Here is a 26,349-nt window from a genome sequence, read left to right as displayed (position 1 = left end):
CCCTAATGCCTCTGATCTGGGGGACTCACTAAACACACATGCTTCATTTGTAAATTATGTCTGAATGTTGGTGTGCCCTTGGCTTTCCGTAAATATTTATATTTTTTAAAATAAAATGGTGCCATCTGGTTTGCTTAATATAAGGAATTTGATACTTAAGTATATTTTAAACCAAATACTTTTACTCAGGTAGAATTTTACTGGGTGACTTAATTGAGACATTTTCTATTGTCTTTACTTTTACTCAAGAATGATAGTTGGGTACTTTTTCCACCACTGATAAGGCGAGACGAGTGAGTTGTTTTCTTCCATTTGGTGCATCTTGAACACGACCATGGAGAAAAGTAGATAGGAGGGGAACTGGGGCACATTCTTTAAAGCAGCAGTCGTCAGACCAGCGGGCGAGGGCTGACGTGGAAGGGGGCACCATACCAAGCCAGGGGGGTAGCCAGGCACCTGGTAAACACAGCCAGCATAGACCTTTGGAAAGACTGACAAAGAGGAGAAGGAAGGAGTGTAGGCCAGGCTCAGGTCCGGGACAAGACCATGAGCAGTAATTCAAGGGTTGGGTGTGTGTGTGTTAGTCCACGTCACTCATGTCGCTGACAGGTTCGTCCTGAACAATGCTAAGATGTTTCATGGCACGTTTGAAGGCAGTCTGAACAGCCTTACGGATGCTGGATGTTCTGCCCTCCATCATCTTGATCTTGTCGATGGTCTTGTCGATCCCCAGAGGGACCATCTTAGACCTAGGAAGCCATTGCCTGAGAAGAGAGAATAATGAAATCAAATTCAGCTACATTTCTTCTGATACAAATCTGCAAAAATGTAGAACTTATAATTCAGATTTGAGTTCTTTGTGTTGTCTGTTGGTTGTGTATGAAAATTCACAGCATGTATTGAAATAACACTTAATATTGCAAATGTAGATTGCAAAATGGTATATCCATGTATGTTGCTATCAACAACAACCAAAAATCCCTTTCAAAGCATTTAGTATTGGAGAACATAGGAGATGTGTCTTACCAGCTGCGTTTGTTGTCGAAGAATAGGACGAGGAACAGTTTTTCTTCGTTCTTGTACTGCATCCGTTCTCCGACCCGGAGGATGCCGAGGGGAGGCATGGGGATAGACACCCCTTTGTGCTGGCATCCCACCCGGGGAATGTGGGGGTCAACAATCTAACGTGGTGGAAGAGGTGTACCAGGTTTACTAGGGAGTGGTGTCTGGAATGTTATGGCACAGTATACTTGCATACACATGCTCAAACACACACATGCTCGTGCTTGTGTTGAAAAGAGGTGCATCCACTTCGTCCTCTCAAACTAAGGTCAAATCAGACCTGTTTATTTGACAATGGCACCATCTAGAGGACTTGGAAGATATGGACCTAGGATTTATTCTACCATGAAAGGCAAAGACGAAACTTGAACATCACTCACTCAAGATTTGATGAAGGGGGTAGCAAGCATGGCCTAAAATTAAACACCCACCAAATGCGGGTAGTTCTTGGCATTGGCGGGTACGAATTTCTAATTCACCAGCCACATTGGTCAAAAGTCAAGTATTGGCACGTGTGAGTAGTGATTTATAGAAAAATAAATGGGGCTGTAGCTGTTTAAAGTACTTATTCTGTTTTGTTTCATATCTGGCAATGCACAAACAAATAGGAATCGTAACGTTATAGCTATCTCAACTCGCAAAGCAACACTGCCTGGCTGGAGGGCTGTGTGCACTGCGAGTGAAGAGCTGAAAAGTTTGTTTTAGAAGCAATGGGTACAGGCATAAAAGTTGGTCTAACTACTACAGTGAGACTTTATCTTCTTGTTTCTTGTACATTTACATTGTTTAGTTCACAAATTAGGTTGTTTTTCAATGTGAGTTTGCTTCCACTGTGGAAGAGCAAGAGACGTTGTCAGCCTCTACTAGTCAGATTCTCACAGGAACACTAGAATCAATTCCTCGACTCCTTGCCCGTTGATTCCCAGTGTCGACTCACATTTCTGGGTGTCAGGCATCGACTAGTCGACTCCTAAGATTCAGTATTTTTGCAAGGGAGGAAACTAGTTGGCGTGGCTACTTCCGGGAACAAAAACTCTTGCATCTATCACAGCAAAGAAAGAGTGAGCTAACAAGGAAGGGAGCGAGAGGGGATGGGCAGTCTGGCATTTCGGCCACCAGGCAGAGTCTGAACCGTGCATTGGTAATCAAAAGATGTACAGGCGATCGCAACCAGTGATACCCGTCATTCAGGGTATGTTATTCTGGCATTAATACAGGTCCCATATCAGTTTGCAAACAATGAAAAAATATAATTGAGTTAGTAAGGCCACATACAAGCGGACTCTTTTTTTCTTTCTTCAGTAATGCAGCTCCAAAATGCAGGTGTTTCAGCCTAGCTCAGTGCTTTCTGTGGTGGTGGGGCAGCCAGCAGAAAATACGGAGCATAGGGGTTGGTAATGTTCTCTAGTTGCACCGTGATTGGCTCAGTGTTCCGTCACTCATTGGGACACCACGTCACCGCAAAATCTACAGGGAGAGCCACAGATAAAATGACGTCAAATCACGTTATATCTACAGTAGCTTTGATTGATCATGTCAACGTCATACTTTCAAAATCTTACCTAGCAGTCATCATGAATCACGTTAACAATCTACTGTCAAATCCTTTTCAAATAAAGAGAAATTTTAGATAAAAAGTATCGGCGCTCATCGGCAATAAACATTACACAACAAGTTGGAAAAAGCAAATTCAACAACGAGTGGTTTGGAAGGAATAAGTGGCTAACTGGCAAAGCAATCACAAAGCCTGCTGTTCAGTGGAGTGGATGTGTGGTCCAAGTCTGGGTTTAAGGGTCTCTTTCCAAGCTTAAAAGGATAAACATTCAACATTGACCATGCTGTCAATCCAGCATGACTTCTACCATAAATCCAGAGAATGCCAGACTTTGATGACAAAATTTGCCCACAAGAAAGACCACCACACCACCTTCCTGTTCAAGTGAGCACAGCACACCAAAGTGAGTCCAAAATGTATTGTATGCTGCTGCATAAATAATGTAATATGTCAAGGAGATATGTATACTGTAGCTAAGAAAGTAATACTAAGTGTATGTTGTGTAGTAAGCTGTTAGTAGCCCATGTGCCTCACCCTAATCATTTGGTCACTTTTCCCCTCATAATTTAGCCTACTGTTCTGACTTGGTGGTGCACGTAGCTTATAGCCTGTTTAACAAAATGTCATAATCAAATATTGTAAGAGCTTTCATTGTCTACTTATATGCCCCCTTTATTTATCCTACGGTTCTGACTTGTTGTACAGGGAGAATACTGTAAGAACGGCCCATGTTCTGAATTCTGTTGCTGTACATTTTAAAAGTGCTGAACAAAGTTATATTGACTAAGTTTGTCCTACCTCGCTCATTAATTGCCTCTTCTCCACTCGGCATCCCCTGATGCAATAGTTTATACATCTCAATTGTCAGAAACCACATTTGTTTAAGCAAGTCAACCATATCAGCTATGTTTTTTAAAAGGCAGTAAATGAGGCTGAATGAACGGTTTTGCTGCCAGACAAGGCTCGTCTGATAGCCGAGTGTAACAGCGGTAAGGTGTTGGGACTGCAATTGGGACAGCTTAATGTAGGCCCAAACAGTGTGTGGGCACCGTTTGTCACCATTACAGTCCAATTAATGTATTGTTTAGTGTTGTGTTGTGGCATGCATCTAAAAAAATGTTTTGAGATTGCCCCACCAAGATTTCCATCCTAAAATCGCCACTGATCGCAATGCGGTGTCCTGCAATGTCTCGCGCAAATTCACTAGTAGGGGCTATAAAAGGAGGAGACTGAGCTATTCTACACGAAACAGACCAAAGACTAAAACACACACTTGCGTTTTTCCTAGCAAAGAGAAAGACCAGGCGAGCCAGCGAGGGAGAGAGAGGATCGAGTCAGGCAGACAAACGTGCACTTGGTAATCTGTATCTCGCAATGTCTTGTCTTTCAAAGCCTCATCAATTCACCAAAAGTACATTAAAGTATATAATAGGCTATCAATGGCTAAGCTATTATTCATGGTGCCAGTGAATTGAAGTTAAACATCGCCAAATGCTTATTTAATAAAACCCTGGCTGGCTGTTGATGTCCTAAGTCAGGGCTCTCCAACCCTAAAAATTGTCAAAGACCCCAGCCACCCCGGTCATAGACTGTTCTCTCTACCGCATGGCAAGCGGTACCGGAGTGCCAAGTCTAGGACAAAAAGGCTTATCAACAGTTTTTACCGCCAAGCCATAAGACTCCTGAACAGGTAACCAAATGGTTACCCGGACTATTTGCATTATGTGCCCCCCCCCAACCCCTCTTTTACGCTGCTGCTACTCTCGGTTTATCTTATATGCATAGTCACTTTAACTATACATTCATGTACATACTACCTCAATTGGCCCGACCAACCAGTGCTCCAGCACATTGGCTAACCGGGCTATCTGCATTGTGTCCCACCACCCGCCAACCCCTCTTTTTACGCTACTGCTACTCTCTGTTCATCATATATGCATAGTCACTTTAACCATACCTACATGTACACACTACCTCAATTAGCCTGACTAACCAGTGTCTGTATATAGCCTTGCTACTCTTATTTTCAAATGTCTTCTTACTGTTGTTTTATTTCTTTTACTTACCCACACACACACACACACACCTTTTTTTCCCTCGCACTATTGGTTAGAGCCTGTAAGTAAGCATTTCACTGTAAGGTCTACACCTGTTGTATTCGGCGCATGTGACAAAAAAAACGTTGATTTGATTTGTTCCTGGAGAGCTACCTTCCTGTAGGTTTTCACGCCAACCCCAGTTGTAAACTAACCTGAATCAGCTTATCAACCAGCTAACTATTGAATCAGATGCAATAGATTAGGGTTGGAGTGAACACATACAGGACAGTACCTCGCCAGGAACACAGTTGGAGAACTCTGTCCTAGGCAATCGATCGCAAAGCAGGGCATCCCCACTAAACTTGTTGGAAATGGCAAGTTCACTTTCTCATCCATAAATACAAATATGGTCCACCAACTTAAATCATCAGGATGGGGTGCATTGTTATTAGAAAGGACGCCTACCATGGATCGCTAAAATAATGATTATGATCACACTTAATCAATTTAAATATTATGGGGACACATACAGTGCCTTCAGAAAGTATTCATATACATTGACTTATTCCACATTTCGTTGTGTTACAGCCTGAATTCAAAATGGATTAAATAGATTTCTCCTCACCCATCAACACTCCATAATGACAAAGCCAAAACATGTTTTTAGAAATGTTGCGAATTTATTGAAAATTAAATACATAAAATCACATTTACATAATTATTCACACCCCTGAGTCAATACTTTGTAGAAGCACCTTTGACAGTGATTACAGCTGAGTCTTTCTGGGTAAGTATCAAAAGAGCTTTCCACTCCTGGATTGTACAACATTTGCCCATTAAGCTCTGTCAAATTGGTTGTTTATCATTGCTAGACAACCATTTTCAGGCCTTTCCATAGATTTTCAAGTAGATTTAAGTCAAAACTGTAACTCGGCCACTCCGGAATAGTCACTGTCTTCTTGGTAAGGAGCTCCAGTGTAAAATTGGCCTTTTGTTTTAGGTTATTGTCCTGCTGAAAGGTGAATTCATCTCTCAGTGTCTGGTGGAAAGCAGACTGAAAAAGGTTTTCCTGTGCTTAGCTCCATCCAATTTCTTTTTTTATCCTGAAAAACTCCCCAGTTCTTAATGAATACAGGCATAGCCATAACATGATGCAGCAACCACCATGCTTGAAAATATGGAGAGTGGTACTCAGTCATGTGTTGTATTGGATTTGCCCCAAACATAACACTTTGTACTCAGGACAAAAAGTGAATTGCTTTGGCACATTCTTTGCAGTATTACTTCAGTGCCTTGTTGTAAACAGGATGCATGTTTTGGAATATTATTCTGTACAGGCTTCCTTCTTTTCACTCTGTCAATTAGGTCAATATTGTGGAGTAACTACAATGTTGATCAATCCACCATTTTCTCCCATCACAGCCATTAACTCTAACTGTTTTAAAGGTTCCTTCCTCTTCGGAAAATGAGTTAGGAAGGATGCCTGTGTCTTTGTAGTGACTGGGTGGATACCCTATCCAAAGTGTAATGAATAATTTCACTAAGCACAAAGGGGTATTCAATACCAGCTTTTTTATTTGTACCCATCTACCAATAAGTGCCCTTCTTTGCAAGGCATTGGAAAACCTCCCTGGTCTGTGGTTGAATCTGTGTTTAGAATGCACTGCACGACCTTACAGATAATTGTATGTGTGGGCTAAAGCGATTAGGTAGTCATTAAAAAAATTATGTTAAACACACCAAACACTTTTGTGACTTGTTCAGCAATATTTTACTCCTGAACCTTTTTAGGGGTTGAATACTTATTGACTCAAGACATTTCAGCTTTTCATTTGTATTAATATGTAAAAATAAAAATAAAATAAAAACTAAATAATTCAATTTTGACATTATGGGCCAGTGACCAACAAATCACAATTTAAATCAATTTTAAAATCAGGCTGTAACACAACAACATGTGAAAAAAGTCAAGGGGTGTGAATACTTTCTGAAGGCACTGCATACATTTGGCAGCCAAGCATGAGTTATCAGTATAGCCTATTATAGTCTAGACATGACTATGACATATCTTCATGCCTAGAATAAAAACCTCCAGGCTTCCATCAAGAGTCAATTAAATTTGAGGGGAAAAAAATAATTACAAGGGGCAGTTTGGAGTAATCCTGTGTGAATCGTCTTCTGGAATAACGCACATGCTTGGATAATAATTACATAACCAACGTCTCTAGTAATACCCATCCGAATAGCGCTATAACATGGCAAAGAATGGACTTATCAGCGTAGAACGTGCAGCATCATCACATGGGATCGTCAAGGCTGCGTACAGCAGAAATATCACCAAAATATTGTAGTTCCTACACATCACCTATATAAAAATAAAACAAATTAAATGGGACTTTTATAGGCTAAGTTAATGAACAAATGGGCACCATCATGTTCATATCAGTCCTCTAGAACGCAAATGTAGTCTTCCTAGTAGGATGCAGCAATAATGAGGTGCGTACGTGTTTCAGCTCCTTTTGGGAGTTGAGCAAGAGTCGACTCTTGACTCTAACCACAGCAGTCAGAGTTGACTCCAAAAATCCTAGAGTCACGCACCACTAAAGGCATCTGCATGTTTCCCAGCCAGAACAGCTTGTGCATATATTATGACGACATTGTGACATTACTGTTATTTGTTTTTTATGAGGCAAGCCGAAGTCGGTAGCCGAAGTCTAGTTTTTCAAGCAAATTATTTTAAGAGAGTATGCGAGCACACTCGTTTCGTTCGCCTAGCTGAGCATACTGATGCCTTATGGCACATGTGACAACTTGAGTGGCCCCATTACCACGGTAAGCTTAAAAGGGGCAGCTGAACATTTGTCTCATCTGTGATATTTTGATGAGAAGACTCAGGTCACAAAATATTAAATTGAGCAATACAACATTACTTCCTATTAGTAATACACATTCCTTGATTTAGAAACACAACTAAGCATACTCATACATTTTGATTTGTGTTTGTTGTAAGGCAAAAAATATATATTTTGGCTCCTAAAAAATCTGAGTGACAGGTAAACAAAAAGTTAGTTGTAGGCCCTGGTAGCAAGCACTGAGAAGTGAGAATTAGATAGTCAGGTGTCATACATACGCTCACTGTCACTCACCAAGGCAGGATAGGAAGGGTATCCGCTACATTTTGCCCAAACTAGCTTTAGAGGCTCCAGAACAACTGTTGCAGCACTAGCAGGCATCCAAATATTGTTATTGCCAACTTCTGTGGATGCAGCAATAACAACAATCAAGTTAGGAGGGGTTCACTGTAAATATAGCAAAACAATTCCAGAGCCATGCTAATAGTGACAGCGTCAACACATACAGGTTAAATACATCACAACTCACTGAAAAATGTGATAATACAAAAATACAATTTGGACTGTAAATCATGAATAGAATGGCTTTAATTTATGTTTATCTCGCCTACATTGCTTAGAGTGTTTGATTGAGCCTGCCTGTGTTTCCACAGTTGGGTCTATTGTAGTGGTTCCATTGTGCCAGGCGGGCTCAATCAAGCTCAGTTTAAGTAATTGAAAGACTAATTCTATTTGAACCCAGGTCTGTTGTGAGGTATATGCATGTGCCTACCTGGTGCTGCCCAGCAGACTACAACTAGTTGAGATGCTGGACTGAGGCACACCGTCTCCTGGTTTCTAGAGGCCTGCTGGCACTTAGCTCCTTCCCTTCATCAATTACCTCCTCCATCACAAAACCATTAGACAGGCCTGAGGCGAGTAACACAGAGCAGTACAGCAGTCAGTATACTACACATAAACCAACTATAGCATAGACCTACAACATTTGAACCTTTATTCATGAAGCGTCTCAGTAGGGGTGCTGATCTGGGATCAGTTTAGTCTTTTAGATTATAATTAATAAGATTACATAGACAAGGGGAACCTGATCTCTTAATTAACAAGTCTGGGAAGATAATTTTCTACTTCTTATTCATGCTCTATTTAAGAGTCCCATTAAGATAAGCACTTTATTTTCTGACACGGCAGTGCGGCGATTGACAGTCGTCCCCGAGGGATGGGTCAGGGTTGAGGTGGCCACCACACTCACGCCCCCCTCTAAGAGAAGCAGGGGGTTCTGGGACTCGGAGTGGCCATTGAGAAGGGTCTTGGTAGTGTTTAAGGAAGTGTTGTTGGGTTTCTCCCGGTCAAATTTGACCTTGCTGTCCGGAGTGGGGTTGGGGTGGATGGGTTTAAGGGTAGGGAGTTCTGAGTTACTCTCGAAGTGCAGGAAAGGAGGAAGGGAGTCAGAGGGTTCCAATTTGGGAGGTAATGATTTGTCCCCTGTTGAAGAATACAGTGAGAAAACACAGAAAGCATAACATTATATAGATCACAATGTAATATGAAGAGGGAATTGTACATCTTGAATAAAAACACCAGAACCATTCCTAAAGCACATCATCCTTATACTTGCAGAATTACAAGACCTCAATACAAATGATCTTGCCTTCTATAATGCATAGCTAAATAACCAATGAGACAGCAAAATATTTTAAAATCACATCACATTTACATTTTACATTTACGTCATTTAGCAGACGCTCTTATCCAGAGCGACTTACAAATTGGTGCATTCACCTTATGATATCCAGTGGAACAACCACTTTACAATAGTACATCTATATCTTTTTTTGTGGGGGGGGGTTAGAAGGATTACTTAATCCTATCCCAGGTATTACTTAAAGAGGTGGGGTTTCAGGTGTCTCCTGAAGGTGGTGATTGACTCCGCTGTCCTGGCGTCGTGAGGGAGCTTGTTCCACCATTGGGGTGCCAGAGCAGCGAACAGTTTTGACTGGGCTGAGTGGGAACTGTGCTTCCGCAGAGGTAGAGAGGCGAGCAGGCCAGAGGTGGATGAACGCAGTGCCCTTCTTTGGGTGTTGGGACTGATCAGAGCCTGAAGGTACGGAGGTGCCGTTCCCCTCACAGCTCCGTAGGCAAGCACCATGGTCTTGTAGCAGATGCGAGCTTCAACTGGAAGCCAGTGGAGTGTGCGGAGGAGCGGGGTGACGTGAGAGAACTTGGGAAGGTTGAACACCAGACGGGCTGCGGCGTTCTGGATGAGTTGTAGGGGTTTAATGGCACAGGCCGGGAGCCCCGCCAACAGCGAGTTGCAGTAATCCAGACGGGAGATGACAAGTGCCTGGATTAGGACCTGCGCCGCTTCCACGCAACGTATTCTGCATTCTAGAAGGGAATCTAATAGTTACTGAGTCAGTGTAGGTTTATTGTGAATCAATTCAGGCTCCTAGCATATCAACTCCACTGTACCAAGACCATGTTAAAGAAAAAGCCTTGCTACCATGCAGTTATACTGTATAACTACAATAGTATCCCACTTCAACACTCATCAACCAGGCAATGGGATGTCCTGAGGCAAGGGATATCATGTGACCCAGCATGACTACGTCATAGCAGGTTAGCATGGCTAAGCACACTATATGGTATGATGGTGTGACTAACTAGGGGTTAGAGGTTACGGTTAATTCCTGATCTAGCTATAGTTTATATCTTGTTTCCGCCAATAAAACAAAGAACTGCGAAGCACATAACATCATGACACCAGGTCACTGGTGATATCTGAGTGCTTGGCCAAAGCCAGGTCCTCCCTCTCCTGACGCTGAAACCCTCATACATGCATTCATCTCCTCTAGTCTTGACTACTGCAACTCACTACTCTCCGGCATCAACTCAATGTCCTTCCATAAGCTCCAAATGGTTAAAAACTCAGCAGCCTGCCTTCTCACCAACACTAAGCCCTAGCAACACATCACTAATGTTCTCCGTGAACTCTACTGGCTGCCAACTAATTAATTACAAGATCCTCTTTCTGACCTACAAAGCCATTCACCACCCTGCTTTACCTCTCAAACCTTCTTCTCCCCTACCAAACCACACACGCAATCCATTCCGCCACAGAAGGCCACCTTGACATCCCAGGTCAAAACACACCAACTCATTCCAGGGTTGTTCTTTAGTTTTACTATTTTCTACATTGTAGAATAATAGTTGAAGACATCCAAACTATGAAATAACACATATGGAATCATATAGTAAATACAGAAGATAGCCCTAATTGGTAAAAGACCAAGTCCATATTATGGCAAGAACAGCTCAAATAAGCAATGACAAACGACAGTCCATCATTACTTTAAGACATGAAGGTCAGTCAATACAGATAATTTCAAGAACTTTGAAAGATCTTCAAGTGCAGCCGTAAAAACCCATCAGGCGCTATGATGAAAACGGCTCTCATGAGGACTGCCACAGGAAAGGGAGACCCAGAGTTACCTCTGCTGCTGAGGATGAGTTCATTAGAGTTACCAGCCTCAGAAATTGCAGCCCAAACAAATGCTTCACAGAGTTCAGACATCTCAACATCAACTGTTCAGAGGAGACTGTGTGAATCAGGCCTTCATGGTCAAATTGCAACAAAAAAAAAACACTACTAAAGGACACCAATAAGAGGAAGAGAGACTTGCTTGGGCCAAGAAACACAAGCAATGGACATTAGACCGGTGGAAATCTTTCCTTTGGTCTGAGTCCAAATTTGGGATTTTTGGTTCCAACCACCGTGTCTTTGTGAGACGCAGAGTAGGTAAACAGATGATCTCCGCATGTGTGGTTCCCACTGTGAAGCATGGAGGTGGTGGTGTGATGGTGCTTTGCTGGTGACACGATCAGTGATTTATTTAGAATTCAAGGCACTGTTAACCAGCATGGCTACCGCAGAATTCTGTAGCGATACACCATCCCATCTGGTTTGCGCTTAGTGGGACCATCATTGGTTTTTCAACAGGACAATGACACAACACACCTCCAGGCTGTGTAAAGGCTATTTGACCAAGAAGGAGAGTGATGGATTGCTGCATCAGATGACCTGGCCTTCACAAATCACACAACCTCAACCCAATTGAGATGGTTTGGGATGAGTTGGACTGCAGAGTGAAGGAAAAGCAACCAACAAGTGCTCAGCATATTTGGGAATGCTAAGAGTGAGCAAAGCTGCCATCAAGGCAAAGGACATCTACTTTGAATAATCTTAAATATAAAATATTTTGATTTGTTTAACACTTTTGGTTACTAAATTCCATGTGTGTTATTTTAAAGTCTGTTTTCACTATTATTCTATAAAACGTAGAAAATAGTAAAAATAAAGAAAAACCTTGGAATGAGTAGGTGTCCAAACTTTTGACCGGTACTGTATATAAGGAACCATTATGTCGAAGTAAACAGAGTCATGCGATGATAAGCTACATTGTACTTCCATTACAACGTGGAAAAGCATAGGCAGATGATGGATGCTGATAAGCTTGTTGTAAATTTCCAACAAAAAGAGGGATTTATTTGAATGCTGTTGACATGATCGATGCTTTGGCTGCCAATTATTAAATTAAAACTAGATTGCCATTATCCATATCTCATTATATAATCTAACTGGTACACTATCAGTGAACTTCTTTTTTAGAGAACATGCGACAAAATCAGATTGGGCAAGTTTGCTATATATCGCAACTGTTTTAGTGACAAAACCATCAGTAGATTTTAAAATGCAATGGAAACACATTGAACTTAAAATGTTTATTTGGTACATGAAAAGTGTTGATTTTCTTAATGCAAACATAAGAATATTTGCATGAAAATCTGTTACAAATTGGATGGAAACCTAGCTACTGTCGGACTTGGTTATACTGAAAAGAGAGCCACCCACCTGGACATTTCTGGGGGGGGGGGGGGAATGGCCCTAGCTCTCACCCTCTGATCCAACAGGTCCCAGACGTGCTCAAAGGGATTGAGATCCGGGCTCTTCGCTGGCCATGACAGAACACTGACGTTCTTGTCTTGCAGGAAATCACGCACAGAATGAGCAGTATGGCTGGTGGCATTGTCGTGCTGGAGGGTCATCTCAGGATGAGCATGCAGGAAGGGTACCACATGAGGGAGGAGGATGTCTTCCCTGTAACAGTGTTGAGATTGCCTGCAATGACAACAAGCTCAGTCCGATGATGCTGTGACACACTGACCCAGACCACAACGGACCCTCCACCTCCAAATCGCTCCGGAGTACAGGCCTCGGTGTAACGCGCATTCCTTCGACGATAAACGTGAATCTGACCATCACCCCTGGTGAGACAAAACCGCAACTCGTGAAGAGCAGTTTTTGCCAGTCCCTTCTGGTCCAGTGACGGTGGGTTTGTGCCCATAGGCGACGTTGTTGCCGGTGATGTCTGGTGAGGACCTGCCTTACAACAGGCCTACAAGCCCTCAGTCCAGCCTCAGCCTATTGTGGACAGTCTGAGCACTGATGGAGGGATTGTGCGTCCCTGGTGTAACTCAGGAGTTGTTGCCATCCTGTACCTGTCCCGCAGGTGTGATGTTTGGATGTACCGATCCTGTGCAGGTGTTGCTACACGTGGTCTGCCACAGTCCATCCTGTAGCGCTGTCTTAGGTGTCTCACAGTACGGACATTGCAATTTATTGGTCCTGGCCACATCCGCAGTCCTCATGCCTAAGGCACGTTCACACAGATGAGCAGGGACCCTGGGCATCTTTCTTTTGGTGTTTTTCAGAGGCAGTTGAAAGGCCTCTTTTATTGACCTACAATTCATAACTGTGACCTTAATTGCCTACCGTCTGTAAGCTGTTAGTGTCTTAACGACCGCTCCACAGGTGCATGTTCATTAAATTGTTTATGGTTCATTGAAGAAGTATGGGAAACAGTTTTTAAACCCTTTACAATGAAGATCTGAGAAGTTATTTGGATTTTTACGAATTCTCTCTGAAAGACAGGGTCCTGAAAAAGGGACATTTCTTTTTTTGCAGATAGGATAGGACACACACACCCATTCAAAAGTTTGGGCTCACTTAGAAATGTCCTTGTTTTTGAAAGAAAAGCAACAAAAAAAGTGTCCATTAAATTTAACAAAATTGATCAGAAATACAGTGTAGACATTGTTAATGTTGTAAATGACTGCTGTAACTGGAAACTGCAGATTTTTTTATGGAATATCTACATAGGCGTACAGAGGCCCATTATCAGCAACCATCACTCCAGGGTTCCAATGGCACGTTGTGTTAGCTAATCAAAGTTTATCATTTTAAAAGGCTACAATAGTCATACATTGTCTTTCTGATCAATTTGATGTTATTTTAATGGACAAAAAATATGATTTTCTTTCAAAAACAAGGACATGTATACAGTTGAAGTCGGAAGTTTACATACACCTTAGCCAAATACATTTAAACTCAGATTCACAATTCCTGACATTTAATCCTAGTAAAAATTCCATCTTTGGTCAGTTAGGATCACCACTTTATTTTAATAATGTGAAATGTCAGAATAATAGTTGAGAGAATGATTTATTTCATTCATCACATTCCCAGTGTGTCAGAAGTTTACATTTACATTTTAGTCATTTAGCAGACGCTCTTATCCAGAGCGACTTACAGTAGTGAATGCATACATTTCATAATTTGTATTCTCCGTACTGGTCCCCCGTGGGAATCGAACCCACAACCCTGGCATGGCAAACACCATGCTCTACCAACTGAGCCACACGGGACCACTCCAAAGCCCTGACCTCAATCCTATAGAAAATTTGCGGGCAGAACCGAAAAAGCGCATGTGAGCAAGGAGGCCCAAAAACCTGACTCAGCTACACCAGCTCTGCCAGGAGGAATGGGCCAAAATTCACCCAACCCACTGTGGGAAACCTGTGGAAGGCCACCTGAAACGCCTGACCCAAGCTAAACAATTCAAAGGCAATGCTACCAAATACCAACTGAGTGTATGCAAACCTCCGACCCACTGGTAATGCGACGAAACAAACAAAAGCAGAAATAAATACTCGCATATCTGGTGTATATGCGAGTAACATGGTCACACCTTAGCATTCAGATTCAGTTATCCAAATTTATATTCAAAACCAGAGACAACATCCTGGTACTTTGCCAGCAGGAAATGGTAGAAGAGAACAGATCAAACGCTCTGTGTTAAATAGGTTTCTGGTAGTTTCTGAAGCCAATGTTGCCAATCATTTTAATGATTACTTAATTGTCAAAGTGGGCAAACTTAGGCAGGAAATGCCAACAACGAATAGTGAGCCATCATACTCAAACATAAAAAGACAAATATTGAAAGAAAAGCAATGTAAGTTGGAATTTTGTAAAGTTAGTGTGGGAGAGGTGGAAACAATATTGTTATCAATCAACTATGACAAACCCCCTGGCATTGACAACTTTGATGGAAAGCTGCTGAGGATGGTAGCTCACTCAACAGCCAATCCTATGTGTCATATCTTTAAAATCAGAGCCTAGAGTAAAGTCTTTGTCCTCAGGCCTGGAGGGAAGGCAAAGTCATTCCGCTACCCACGAGTGGTAAAGCGGCCATTTCTGGTTCTAACAGCAGACCTATCACCTTGCTACCAGCTCTTAGCAAACTGTTGGAAAACATTTCTCTGTAAACAAATTAACAACAGACTTTCAGCATGCTTATAGAGAAGGGCACTCAACATGTGCTGCACTAACGAATGGCTGAAGATTGGTTGAAAGTAACTGACAATAGGAAGATTGTGGGAGCTGTACTGTTAGATATCATTGCAGCCTTTGATATTATTGACAATAACCTGTTGAGAAAACATACAGTACCAGTCAAAAACGTTAGGACACACATACTCATTTCAAGGGGATCTCACTATCAAGACTGTTGGAAAAGCATTCCAGGTGAAACTGGTTGAGAAAATGACAAGAGTGTGCAAAGCTGTCATCAAGGCAAAAGGTGGCTACTTTGAAGAAACTCAAATATAAAATATATTAAAAATAAACAAATATATTTGTTTAACACTTTTCTGGTTACTACATGATTCCATATGTGTTATTTCATAGTTTTGATGCCTTGACTATTATTCTACAATGCAGAAAATAGTAAAAATAAAGAAAAACCTTTGAATGACTAGGTGTGTCCAAACTGTTGACTGGGACTGTATGTAGTATGGCTTTTCAACCTCTGCCATAACATAGATGGTTACCTTTAAATAGAAGCTCCTCTAATATCAAACATGTAAAGTGTGGTGTACCGCAGGGCAGCGCTCGAGGCCCTCTACTCTTTTCTATTTTTATCAATGACCTGCCACTGGCATTAAACAAAGCACGTGTCCATGTATGCTGCTGATTCAATCATATACGCATCAGCAACCCCAGCTACTGAAGTCACTGAAACCCTTAACAAAGAGTTTGTCTGTTTTGGTATGGGTAGCCAGAAATAAACTGGTCCTGAACATCTCTAAAATTAAGAGCATTGTATCATTACCTACAGTTGAAGTTGGAAGTTTACACACACCTTAGCCAAATACCTTCAAACTCAGTTTTTCACAATTCCTGACATTTAATCCTAGTAAAGATTCCCCGTCTTAGGTCAGTTAGGATCACCACTTTATTTTAAGAATGTGAAATGTCAGAATAATAGTAGAGAGAATTATGTATTTCAGCTTTTATTTCATCACATTCCAATTGGGTCAGAAGTTTACATACACTCAATTAGTATTTGGTAGCATTGCCTTTAAATTGTTTAACTTGGGTAAAACATTTCAGGTAGCCTTCCACAAGCTTCTCACAATACGTTGGGTGAATTTTGGCCCATTCCTCCTGACAGAGCTGGTGTAACTGAGTCAGGTTTGTAGGCCTCCTTGCTCGCCCAAGCTTTTTCAGTTCTGCCCACACATTTTCTATGGGATTGAAGTCAGGGCTTAAGCCATTTTGCCACAACTTTATAAGTATGCTTGGGGTCATTGTCCATTTGGAAGTCCCATTTGCGAACAAGCTTTAAATTAATTACTGACGTCTTGAGATGTTTCTTCAATATATTCACATCACTTTCCTCCCACATGATGCCATCTCTTTTGTGAAGTGCCCCAGTCCCTCCTGCAGCAAAGCACCCCCACAACATGATGCTGCCACCCTCGTGCTTCACGGTTGGGATTGTGTTCTTCGGCTTGCAATCCTCCCCCTTTTCCTCCAAACATAACGATGGTCATTATGGCCAAACAGTTCTATTTTTGCTTCATCAGACCAGAAGACATTTCTCCAAAAAGCACGATCTTTGTCCCCATGTGCAGTTGCAAACCGTAGTCTGGCTTTTTTATGGCAGTTTTCGAGCAGTGGCTTCTTCCTTATGGAGCGGCCTTTCAGGTTATGACGAGATAGGACTCGTTTTACTGTGGATATAGATTCTTTTGTACCCATTTCCTCCAGCATCTTCACAAGGTCCTTTGCTGTTATTCTGGGATTGATTTGCACTTTTCGCACCAAAGTACGTTCATCTCTAGGAGACAGAACGCGCCTCCTTCCTGAGCGGTATGAAGGCTGCGTGGTCCCATGGTGTTTATACTTGCGTACTATTGTTTGTACAGATGAACATTGTACCTTCAGCCATTTGGAAATTGCTCCCAGGGATGATCCAGAATTGTGGAGGTCTACAATATTTTTTTCTGAGGTCTTGGCTGATTTCTTTTGATTTTCCCATGATGTCAAGCAAAGAGGCACTGAGTTTGAAGGTAGGCCTTGAAATACAGTCACAGGTACACCTCCAATTGACTCAAATGATGTAAATTAGCCTATCAGAATCTTCTAAAGCCATGACATCATTTTATGAAATGTTCCAAGCTGTTTAAAGGCACAGTCAACTTAGTGTATGTAAACTTCTGAACCACTGGAATTGTGATACAGTGAATTATTAGTGAAATAATCTGTCTGTAAACAATTGTTGGAAAAATTACTTGTGCAATGCACAAAGTAGATGTCCTAACCGACTTGCCAAAACTATAGTTTAACAAAAAATTTGTGGAGTGGTTGAAAAACAAGTTTTAATGACTCCAACCTAAGTGTATGTAAACTTCCTACTTCAACTGTATATACACACACATGCACAGTTCCCCAATGCAGATAACATAACTTGAAAAAAAAACTACCCTCGTTATCATGGCTCTGTCCATTGGTCTTCACCCCCTCTGCCTCCCCAGCTTTACTCCTTTCTGGATGGTATGACCAGTGGGAGGAAGAGGAGTACGAATGTGAGTGGTAGGAGGCCCTCCTAAGGCTGAGGCTCATCTCACTGCGCACGTTGTTGATGGTCTTCTTGAGCAGCTTGAGGCGTTTGGAGCGTGACGGACTGGACTTCATGGAGTACGTCATGTCCAGTTTCTCCAGCAGCTCTTTCAGCTGCTCCTCCAGAGGCATGTGCTGCCGGTTGGCTGGGACCAATAACTGGTCCACTGGGAACGAACAACAAGATAATACTGTCATTGGGAGACATTTGCTTGATGTTAACTAAACAATGAGTAGCCTAGGTAAGTAGAACTATATTGAGGATCCATATTAAGCAAACTCCTAGACAAAAATGCTCAAAGGAGTATCTCAATTGACCAGGAATATGCTTTATGAATTTGGATCTGTGCAAACACTGCTGTCTGTTCCAGTATTCTACATTGACTGATTTATCCATTTAATTTCTACAACTCTTCGTCTCGCTAGGTCTTTACCATCCTCCCAGGAAAACCGCGGAGGCGCTTCGATTTTGGGCGGTTCGGAAAGGTGCATCCCACCGTCCTTCACGAAGCCGATTCGTTCCACATCCCTATGCATCTTCCTGATCAAAGCCCCACCCTGGTCTCGGAGACGGGCGGCCGCCCGGTGGAAGAAGGTATCCTTACAGTTGTACTTCATGCAGTTGAAGATGATGAGGTTGAAGTCGAACTCAAAGTCATTCAGGTTGCTGTAGGCCTGGTCGTCAATGCGTTTCCTCATAGTGGAGAAGTCCATGGGGTTCCTGATGTGGTCAAGGTATTCAGGCACCTAAAGCTTTAATGATAGACAGAGATATAGAAACATCTGATAGTCGGCACATACAGAGCATTGAAATGTAAATGTAAAATCTGATATTTTTGGAAATACTTTTTGAAGATGTTATAAATCAGTCCAAATGAGACCAGACTAGGAGGAGAATGAATGAATGAAGAATTTAGATATAAATAAAGTATACAATTTTGAAAAAAATCATGAAAGTAAAAAAAAACGTCAAAGGACAAAAGCAGCATCTCAACTCTAGTCTGGCTGACACCAAACTCTGGAGAGGCTGTTTGATGTTAGGGTTAATGAAGTTGATAATGAAGGGGGCTGTGCCTCGGTGTCTTTCTTCCTCAAACACCCACATGTACAGCAACACACAGTTCCCGAGCGCCGCTCCCTTCCATTATAACTGTTGGATTTTTTTTATCCAGAACACACAAGAGGTTTAAACTCTCCAGGGGGGAAAAAAACATTTGAGAACACCAATAAAAACTTGATGAATTTCTGGCCGAATATTACATTATTATACGGACTCCTGTCCAAACCAGTGGCTCTCCGTCGCTGTGTACCACGCAAGTCGCGTCAGCAAGGCTATCTCAGGCCGTACATACACGTTATAGTAAGAGCTGCTCTCCTAGCCATGGTAAGTAAGCGTTACCTCTTTGATGTCGACAGGATGGGCAAAGATATTGGCCTGGTCTCTCTCCTGTAGCTGTTCCAGTACAGACCTGAGCAGGATACTGAAGGGAGTCAGCTGGACCTCCAACAGGCTCTGCTGCAGCTTCATCTGAGGACACACAAGGGACCATTAGCATCATGATGTACTGTATATGGAACCTTGGAGGGAGAGAGACAGGCAGAAACAGGGGGGGGGTGCAGCTCCTATTGATACTATACTACTAATTGTCTTATAGTTGGCTTGTGAGCTATATTTATGTATTGCTGGCTTGCAGGGACAGCTACAGTTATCTAACCTACCTCTTCTCTCTTGAGTTTCTCCCTCTTGCGTATGAGCTCCAGCAATAGACGGGCTCTCTCCAGGTCATGTCTTAGACGATGCCACTCCGTGAGCTGCTCCTTCAGAGCCCGGCTCTCCTCCTCACTATCCTTCTGTGGTTGGAATCACACAAATCAGATTTAGAAAACATCACAGACAAGTACAGTTAAAAAACAATATCACCAACATTAGGGTTAGAAAACAGAGGAATTGTAATCCAACAAGGAGAGCAGTGGAGCTCTCATTTATACAAACAATCATATGCCTCTGGGTAGTTTTTGCCTGTTCTCTTTGACATTGCTATGGTAATAAGGAGAGGGGTATGTTATAATGATAGGAGTGTGAGAAGAAATGTAGTGTACCAGCCAGGGGACGTGAATTGTGTCAGAAACAGGGGACAGGAGTGCATAACCATCTGACTGACCGGCTGTGCAGCATGGGTCTTCTGGTGGGACTGTTGGCTGGACTGTAGTCGTCTGATGAGGGGTACGCCGTTCCTCGCCTGTCTCTTTAGACTCCAGTAGTTTAGAGCCAGCTCCACAAACGCCTTCTTCTTCTGCATAGACACCCGGTTGAGGATGGTGTTTAACCTACGAACAGATGGAGAAGATTTTTTAATTGTTACTATGTTGCTTATGGAAGGAAAATGTCCAAGTCTGAAATTAAATAACATGTTTTTTTCACTTTAAGTCTTGACATCTTTTTCTATAAACTGCTGTGAACTGTTAGTTAAGAACAAATTCTTATTTACAGTGACGGCCTACAATCACTGCCGGTTGTGATACAGCCTGGACTCGAACCAGGGTGTCTGTAGTGACGCCTCAAGCACCGAGATGCAGTGCCTTACACCATGCCCAAACCAGGCGTGCACCATCGTGCGCAAATGTATTTTGTCCCCTCACACCAAACGCAATCATGACACGCAGGTTGAAATATCAAAACAAACTCTGAACCAATTATATTAATTTGGGGACAGGCCGAAAAGCATTAAACATATTTAGCTAGCTACCTAGCTTGCAGTTGTTAGCTAATTTGTCCTATTTAGGCAGCTTGCTGTTGCTAGCTAATTTGTACTGGGATATAAACGTTGAGTTGTTATTTTACCTGAAATGCACAAGGTCCTCTACTCTGACAATTAATCCACACATACAACGGTGAACCGAATTGTTTCTAGTCATCTCTCCTCCTTCCAGGCTTTTTCTTCTTTGGACTTTATATGGTGATTGGCATCGAACTTCCATAATAAGGTGTATTACCACGACCAACCTCAGTTCACCTGTCAGTCACTCACGTGGGTATAACCAATGAGGAGATGGCACGTGGGTATATGCTTCTATAAACCAATGACGAGATGGGAGAGCCAGGACTTGCACCACGTTCAGTGTCACAAATAGAACTGACTCCTATTTTAGCGCTTGGCAACGCAGACGCTTGTTGGCGCGTACGAGCAGTGCGGGTGCAATGATTGAAAAACATGCATATGTAAATATATTTTGCGATGCGAGCTGTGTAGTCAACATTTTAGACCGCTGCGCCACTCGGGTGCCCTGATGAGCATGCTTTGTAATATTTCTAAAACAATAAATGTCTTACTAGTAACAAGTGATGTGGTTTATTGCTCTGTTATTTCATTATTTGTGACCTGAGTCTTTTAACCAAAATATCCCAGATAAGACAAACATTTTCAGCTGTCCCTTTAAGGGTGGGATGTTACCATGGCAACAAGGACAAGGCTTGAATCCAGTGTGCCTGTGAGATAGTCTGACTAGTAGACAATGTGTCTTCGCTAGCAGTTGAAACAAACTCAAACATTGAAAAACAACCTAACTTGTGTGTCTTGGCTATTTACATTGTTTTGTTCACAAGTCTCACTTTAAATTACACCAACTTTTATGCCTGTGCGTAGCGCATCTAAAAATGTATCTTACTGCCGCACTTCAATCACAGTGCGCACAGCTCCCCAGTCAGGCAGTGTTGCTGCACATGAGGTTGGATATTATAGGATTTGTAGTTCTTTGTGTAATTAGCATTCAGCTATGATACAAAACAACAGAAATGCTTTGAACACAGCTACTACAGCATTTACTTTGCTTTAACAAAATGTTTATTCACAAATGCAAGTGAAATGCAGAGCCCTTACAATTATTTATTTTGGGGGGGGGGGTCGAGATGAGGAGGAGGATTATATAAAAAATACTGTTTGAAGAGGCAGGGTTTCAGATATTTTAGGAAGATGGGCAGGGACTCTGCTGTCCTAGCTTCAGGGGGAACCTGGTTCCACCATTGGGGTACCAGGACAAAGAAGAGCTTGGACTGGGCTGAGCGGGAGCTGCCCTCCCGGTAGGTGTGGGAGGGCCAAGACACCCCAGTTGGCAGAACGGAGTGCTCGGGTTGGGGTGTAGGGTTTGAGCATAGCCTGAAGGTAGGGAAGGGCAGTTCCTCTTGCTGTTCCATAGGTAAGCACCATGGTCTTGTAGTGGGTGAGAGCTTCAACTGGAAGCCAGTGGAGTGTGTGGAGGAGCGGGTGACATGGAAGAACTTGAAAAGGTTGAAAACCAGGCGGGCTGCTGCCTCCTGGATAGGTTGCATGGGTTTGATGGCAGAAGGGAGTTTGCCCCATTTCGGATTCCCTATTTTTGCATATATTTTTTTACACTGAACGTTATCAGATCTTCAACCAAAACCTAATATTAAATTTCAACAGCTACATGAAGCGTTTGGTTGCAGTCATTGCAGCTGAAGGTGGCACAACCAGTTATTGAGTGTAAGATGGCCATTTTTTTCACACAGGGGCATTGGGTATTGCATAATTATGTTAAATAAATGAAATAATTACCAACATTTTATGTTATATTAATATTAATGTTTTGGTTAAAAATCTGACAATAGATAAAATCAGAAAGGGGGCAAATACTTTTTCACGGCACTGTATGTTGTGTATTGTCACATTTACTGATACGTCTGGTCATCTACAAATTATGAAAATGATTCTTAGATGAATGGTGAGTGAATCTACCTTTGGGGAGGAAAGCTAGGCACAGCCACAGGCGGGACCTCATTTTCTGGCTCCACCTTCTTGCTCTTCATCTTCCTGCCTTTCATCAGTGCATTGGCGCCCCTCGTCTTCTCCTCTTTCAGAGGGGAACACAATCCATTTTGGGGTTTGGTGTCCTCGTAGATGGTGAGGGGTCTCGTGACCGAGCTGTTGGGGGTGTGAGACCCGCAGTAAGTCGTCTTCTTCACCGAAAATGTTGGATCGCCGGTCTCCGTAACCTCCTTGATAGGTTCCATCTTCATAAAGAGTCCGGCTTTCTGAGCACAGCTGACGTGGAAGGCGATGTAGCAGTTAGCCTTGGGACACTGGATACAGGCCCCCACCCCCTTCTCCTTACAGATGTAGCAGGTGAGCTTCCAGCGGGCGGACGGAATGTTGCTGACTCTGTCGATGAAGACCGTGTTGGAAAACCCTACCTCCGGCACCCACAGGGCACACACCACATGACCCCAGCGGTCATCGTCAGTCTTTTTCACTGCTCCGCCTTTATTAGGACACAGTATGCAGCCTGCGGGCTGGGTGGGCAACTGGAGGCAGTGCCGGCACAGCCACTGTCCCTCTGGGATGTAAGGGACACCGTAACACTCTTGGTGCACGGCCAGGTTGCACATGTCACAGAAGAGGATGACGTTGCTATCCTGGCCATCTCCATCCATGCAGATGCAGCAGACAGCATCCTCGTCTATGGTCAGCTTGTCCTGGCCCTCCTCCATCTGGGTCTCCTTCTCAAAGCGGTCCACCAGGAACTCAAACACATTATGGGACACCTGGTGGTGGGAGGGAGAACAGTAAACAGTTGCACATTAATTGTAGTATTAATTATACATTGTTGACTATTGTCGTGTTGTACTCTTTTCTTAGCCTGTGATTCATTTGTGTTGTATTCTTTTCTTAGCCTGTGATTCATTTGTTTTTGTTTCTTTAGGAGGGGGAGCTAGCCTGACTGCCAGTCTGTTTCTGCTCTCTTGTCTAGTTGACAAAAGAGTAGAAACAGAAAGAAATCAAATCCAAGTTTATTAGTCGAGTACACAGTTTAGCAGATGTTATGGCGGCTGCAGCGAAACGCTTATGTTATTAGCTCCTAACAATGCAGTATAATGTCAAAGTTCACAATCAAAAATATATCAAGAAAATAAGATCAAGAAATGCCTAAATTAATCCAATAAACAATCCAAATAACACAACAATAATAACAATAATAACATAACAATACCACTAACAATAATCCAAATGCAATCTATGCGTATATACAGTCGTAGACAAAAGTTGAGAATGACACAAATATTCATTTTCAAAGTCTGCTGCCTTAGTTTGTATGATGGCAATTTGCATATACTCCAGAATGTTATGAAGAGTGATCAGATGAATTGCAATTAATTGCAAAGTCCCTCTTTGCCATGCAAACAAACTGAATTTCAGCCCTGCCACAAAAGGACCAGCTGACATCATGTCAGTGGTTCTCTCGTTAACCTGTTAGGGCTAGGGGGCAGTATTTACACGGCCGGATAAAAAACGTACCCGATTTAATCTGGTTATTACTACTGCCCAGAAACTAGAATATGCATATAATTATTGGCTTTGGATAGAAAACACCCTAAAGTTTTTAAAACTGTTTGAATGGTGTCTGTGAGTATAACAGAACTCATATGGTAGGCAAAAACCTGAGAAGATTCTGTACAGGAAGTACCCTCTCTGACCATTCCTTGGGCTTCTTGGTTCTGTTTATTGAAAACTTAGGATCTTTGCTGTAACGTGACACTTCCTACGGCTCCCATAGGCTCTCAGAACCCGGGAAAAAGCTGAATGATGTAATTCCAGCCCCTGGCTGAAAAACAATAGCGCCTTTGGTAAGTGGTCTATCAGAGGACCATCAGACTGAGGCGCATGCACGGGGCGACACCATGTTTTTATTTTCTCTCTCTTTGTAATAAAACACGATTTCCCGGTCGGAATATTATCGCTTTTTTACGAGAAAAATTGCATAAAAATAGATTTTAAACAGCGGTTGACATGCTTCGAAGTACGGTAATGGAATATTTAGAATTTTTTTGTCACGAAACGCGTCGGGCGCGTCACCCTTCTTTACCCTTTTGGATAGTGTCTTGAACGCACAAATAAAACGCCGCTATTTGGATATAACTATGGATTATTTTGAACCAAACCAACATTTGTTATTGAAGTAGAAGTCCTGGGAGTGCATTCTGACAAAGAACAGCAAAGGTAATAACATTTTTCTTATAGTAAATCTGACTTTGGTGAGGGCTAAACTTGTTGGGTGTCTAAATAGCTAGCCCTGTGATGCCGGGCTATCTACTTAGAATATTGCAAAATGTGCTTTCACCGAAAAGCTATTTTAAAATCGGACATAGCGAGTGCATAGAGGAGTTCTGTATCTATAATTCTTAAAATAATTGTTATGTTTTTTGTGAACGTTTATCGTGAGTAATTTAGTAAATTCACCGGAAGTTTGCGGGGGGTATGCTAGTTCTGAACGTCACATGCTAATGTAAAAAGATGGTTTTTGATATAAATATGAACTTGATTGAACAAAACATGCATGTATTGTATAACATAATGTCCTAGAAGTGTCATCTGATGAAGATCATCAAAGGTTAGTGCTGCATTTAGCTGTGGTTTGGGTTTATGTGACATTATATGCTAGCTTGAAAAATGGGTGTCTGATTATTTCTGGCTGGGTACTCTGCTGACATAATCTAATGTTTTGCTTTCGTTGTAAAGCCTTTTTGAAATCGGACAGTGTGGTTAGATTAACGAGAGTCTTGTCTTTAAAATGGTATAAAATAGTCATATGTTTGAGAAATTGAAGTAATAGCATTTCTAAGGTATTTGAATAACGCGCCACGGGATTCCACTGGCTGTTACGTAGGTGGGACGAAATCGTCCCACTGGCCCTAGAGAAGTTAACACAGGTGTGAGTGTTGACGAGGACAAGGCTGGAGATCACTCTGTGATAAGAGAATTATCTAATAAAGGTAAATGAATCAATAAACCATGATGAATTATTAGTCATACAGCATGGTTAATGAATAATCAATGTAATGATCAATGTAGTGATTGATTGGTCTGATTAGTTCCAGAAAGTCCAGGAACCACTGGAGAGGGAAAGAAATGTGTGTATGCAATTAGTATAGAGAGCAGGGGACAGATGGTAAAGGAAGTAAAACTTCAAAGGGTTCCTAACCTTGAGGGAAAGGAACAGGCTGAGCTCTGAATAGTGATAAACAGTGTGTGAAGTCAATGGGGGAGGCAGGTCACCAACAGTTTGTGTGTAAATGCATGTGCGTAAGTAAGCAAGAACTATAAAATGACTGTTTTGTTATCCTGACCTCAGAACGTTCTCATGAATAAAGCAACAGAAACCTTTTGCAGAAAGCTGAGTCCTTGCCTAATTATTTAACCCATTGTCTTACAAACCTTGGGCATTAGCCAAGGCGAATTGATTATTGATTATTATCATCAAGATATAAAATTCCTTTAACACTCCGTCATGCTGATTGAGTTCGAATAACAGACTGGAAGCTTCAAAATGAGGGTGGTGCTTGGAATCATTGTTCTTCCTCAGTCAAACATGGTTACCTGCAAGGAAACACGTGCCTTCATCATTGCTTTGCACAAAAAGGGCTTCACAGGCAAGGATATTGCTGCCAGTAAGATCATCAAGAACTTCAAGGAGAGCGGTTCAATTGTTGTGAAGAAGGCTCCAGGGCACCCAAGAAAGTCCAGCAAG

At 42.2% G+C, this 26,349-nt stretch overlaps 1 protein-coding gene across 1 annotated transcript in view; it reads right to left on the bottom strand.

Annotated features, from left to right (window-relative positions):
- Positions 1 to 254: 254 nt before the first annotated feature.
- The window catches only part of LOC106609088 (bromodomain-containing protein 1), a 32,628-nt gene continuing 6,533 nt past the window's right edge, over positions 255 to 26,349 (bottom strand). The window contains exons 2-12 of the mRNA XM_045722510.1: positions 22,563 to 23,368; positions 19,971 to 20,136; positions 19,528 to 19,659; positions 19,208 to 19,336; positions 18,243 to 18,555; positions 17,542 to 17,975; positions 8,647 to 9,018; positions 8,364 to 8,391; positions 7,803 to 7,912; positions 1,027 to 1,181; positions 255 to 764 (exon numbers count right to left, since the gene is read on the bottom strand). Coding sequence (XP_045578466.1) covers positions 581 to 764; positions 1,027 to 1,181; positions 7,803 to 7,912; positions 8,364 to 8,391; positions 8,647 to 9,018; positions 17,542 to 17,975; positions 18,243 to 18,555; positions 19,208 to 19,336; positions 19,528 to 19,659; positions 19,971 to 20,136; positions 22,563 to 23,368 — 2,829 coding nt within the window. The 3' untranslated portion in view covers positions 255 to 580. The remainder of the gene's footprint in view (positions 765 to 1,026; positions 1,182 to 7,802; positions 7,913 to 8,363; positions 8,392 to 8,646; positions 9,019 to 17,541; positions 17,976 to 18,242; positions 18,556 to 19,207; positions 19,337 to 19,527; positions 19,660 to 19,970; positions 20,137 to 22,562; positions 23,369 to 26,349) is intronic.

Source organism: Salmo salar, chromosome ssa07 (genome assembly GCF_905237065.1).
Source record: "Salmo salar chromosome ssa07, Ssal_v3.1, whole genome shotgun sequence".
NCBI lineage: Eukaryota > Metazoa > Chordata > Actinopteri > Salmoniformes > Salmonidae > Salmo > Salmo salar.
The sequence above is the reverse complement of the archived record's forward strand: the minus strand, read 5'-3'. Positions and strand labels throughout refer to the sequence as shown.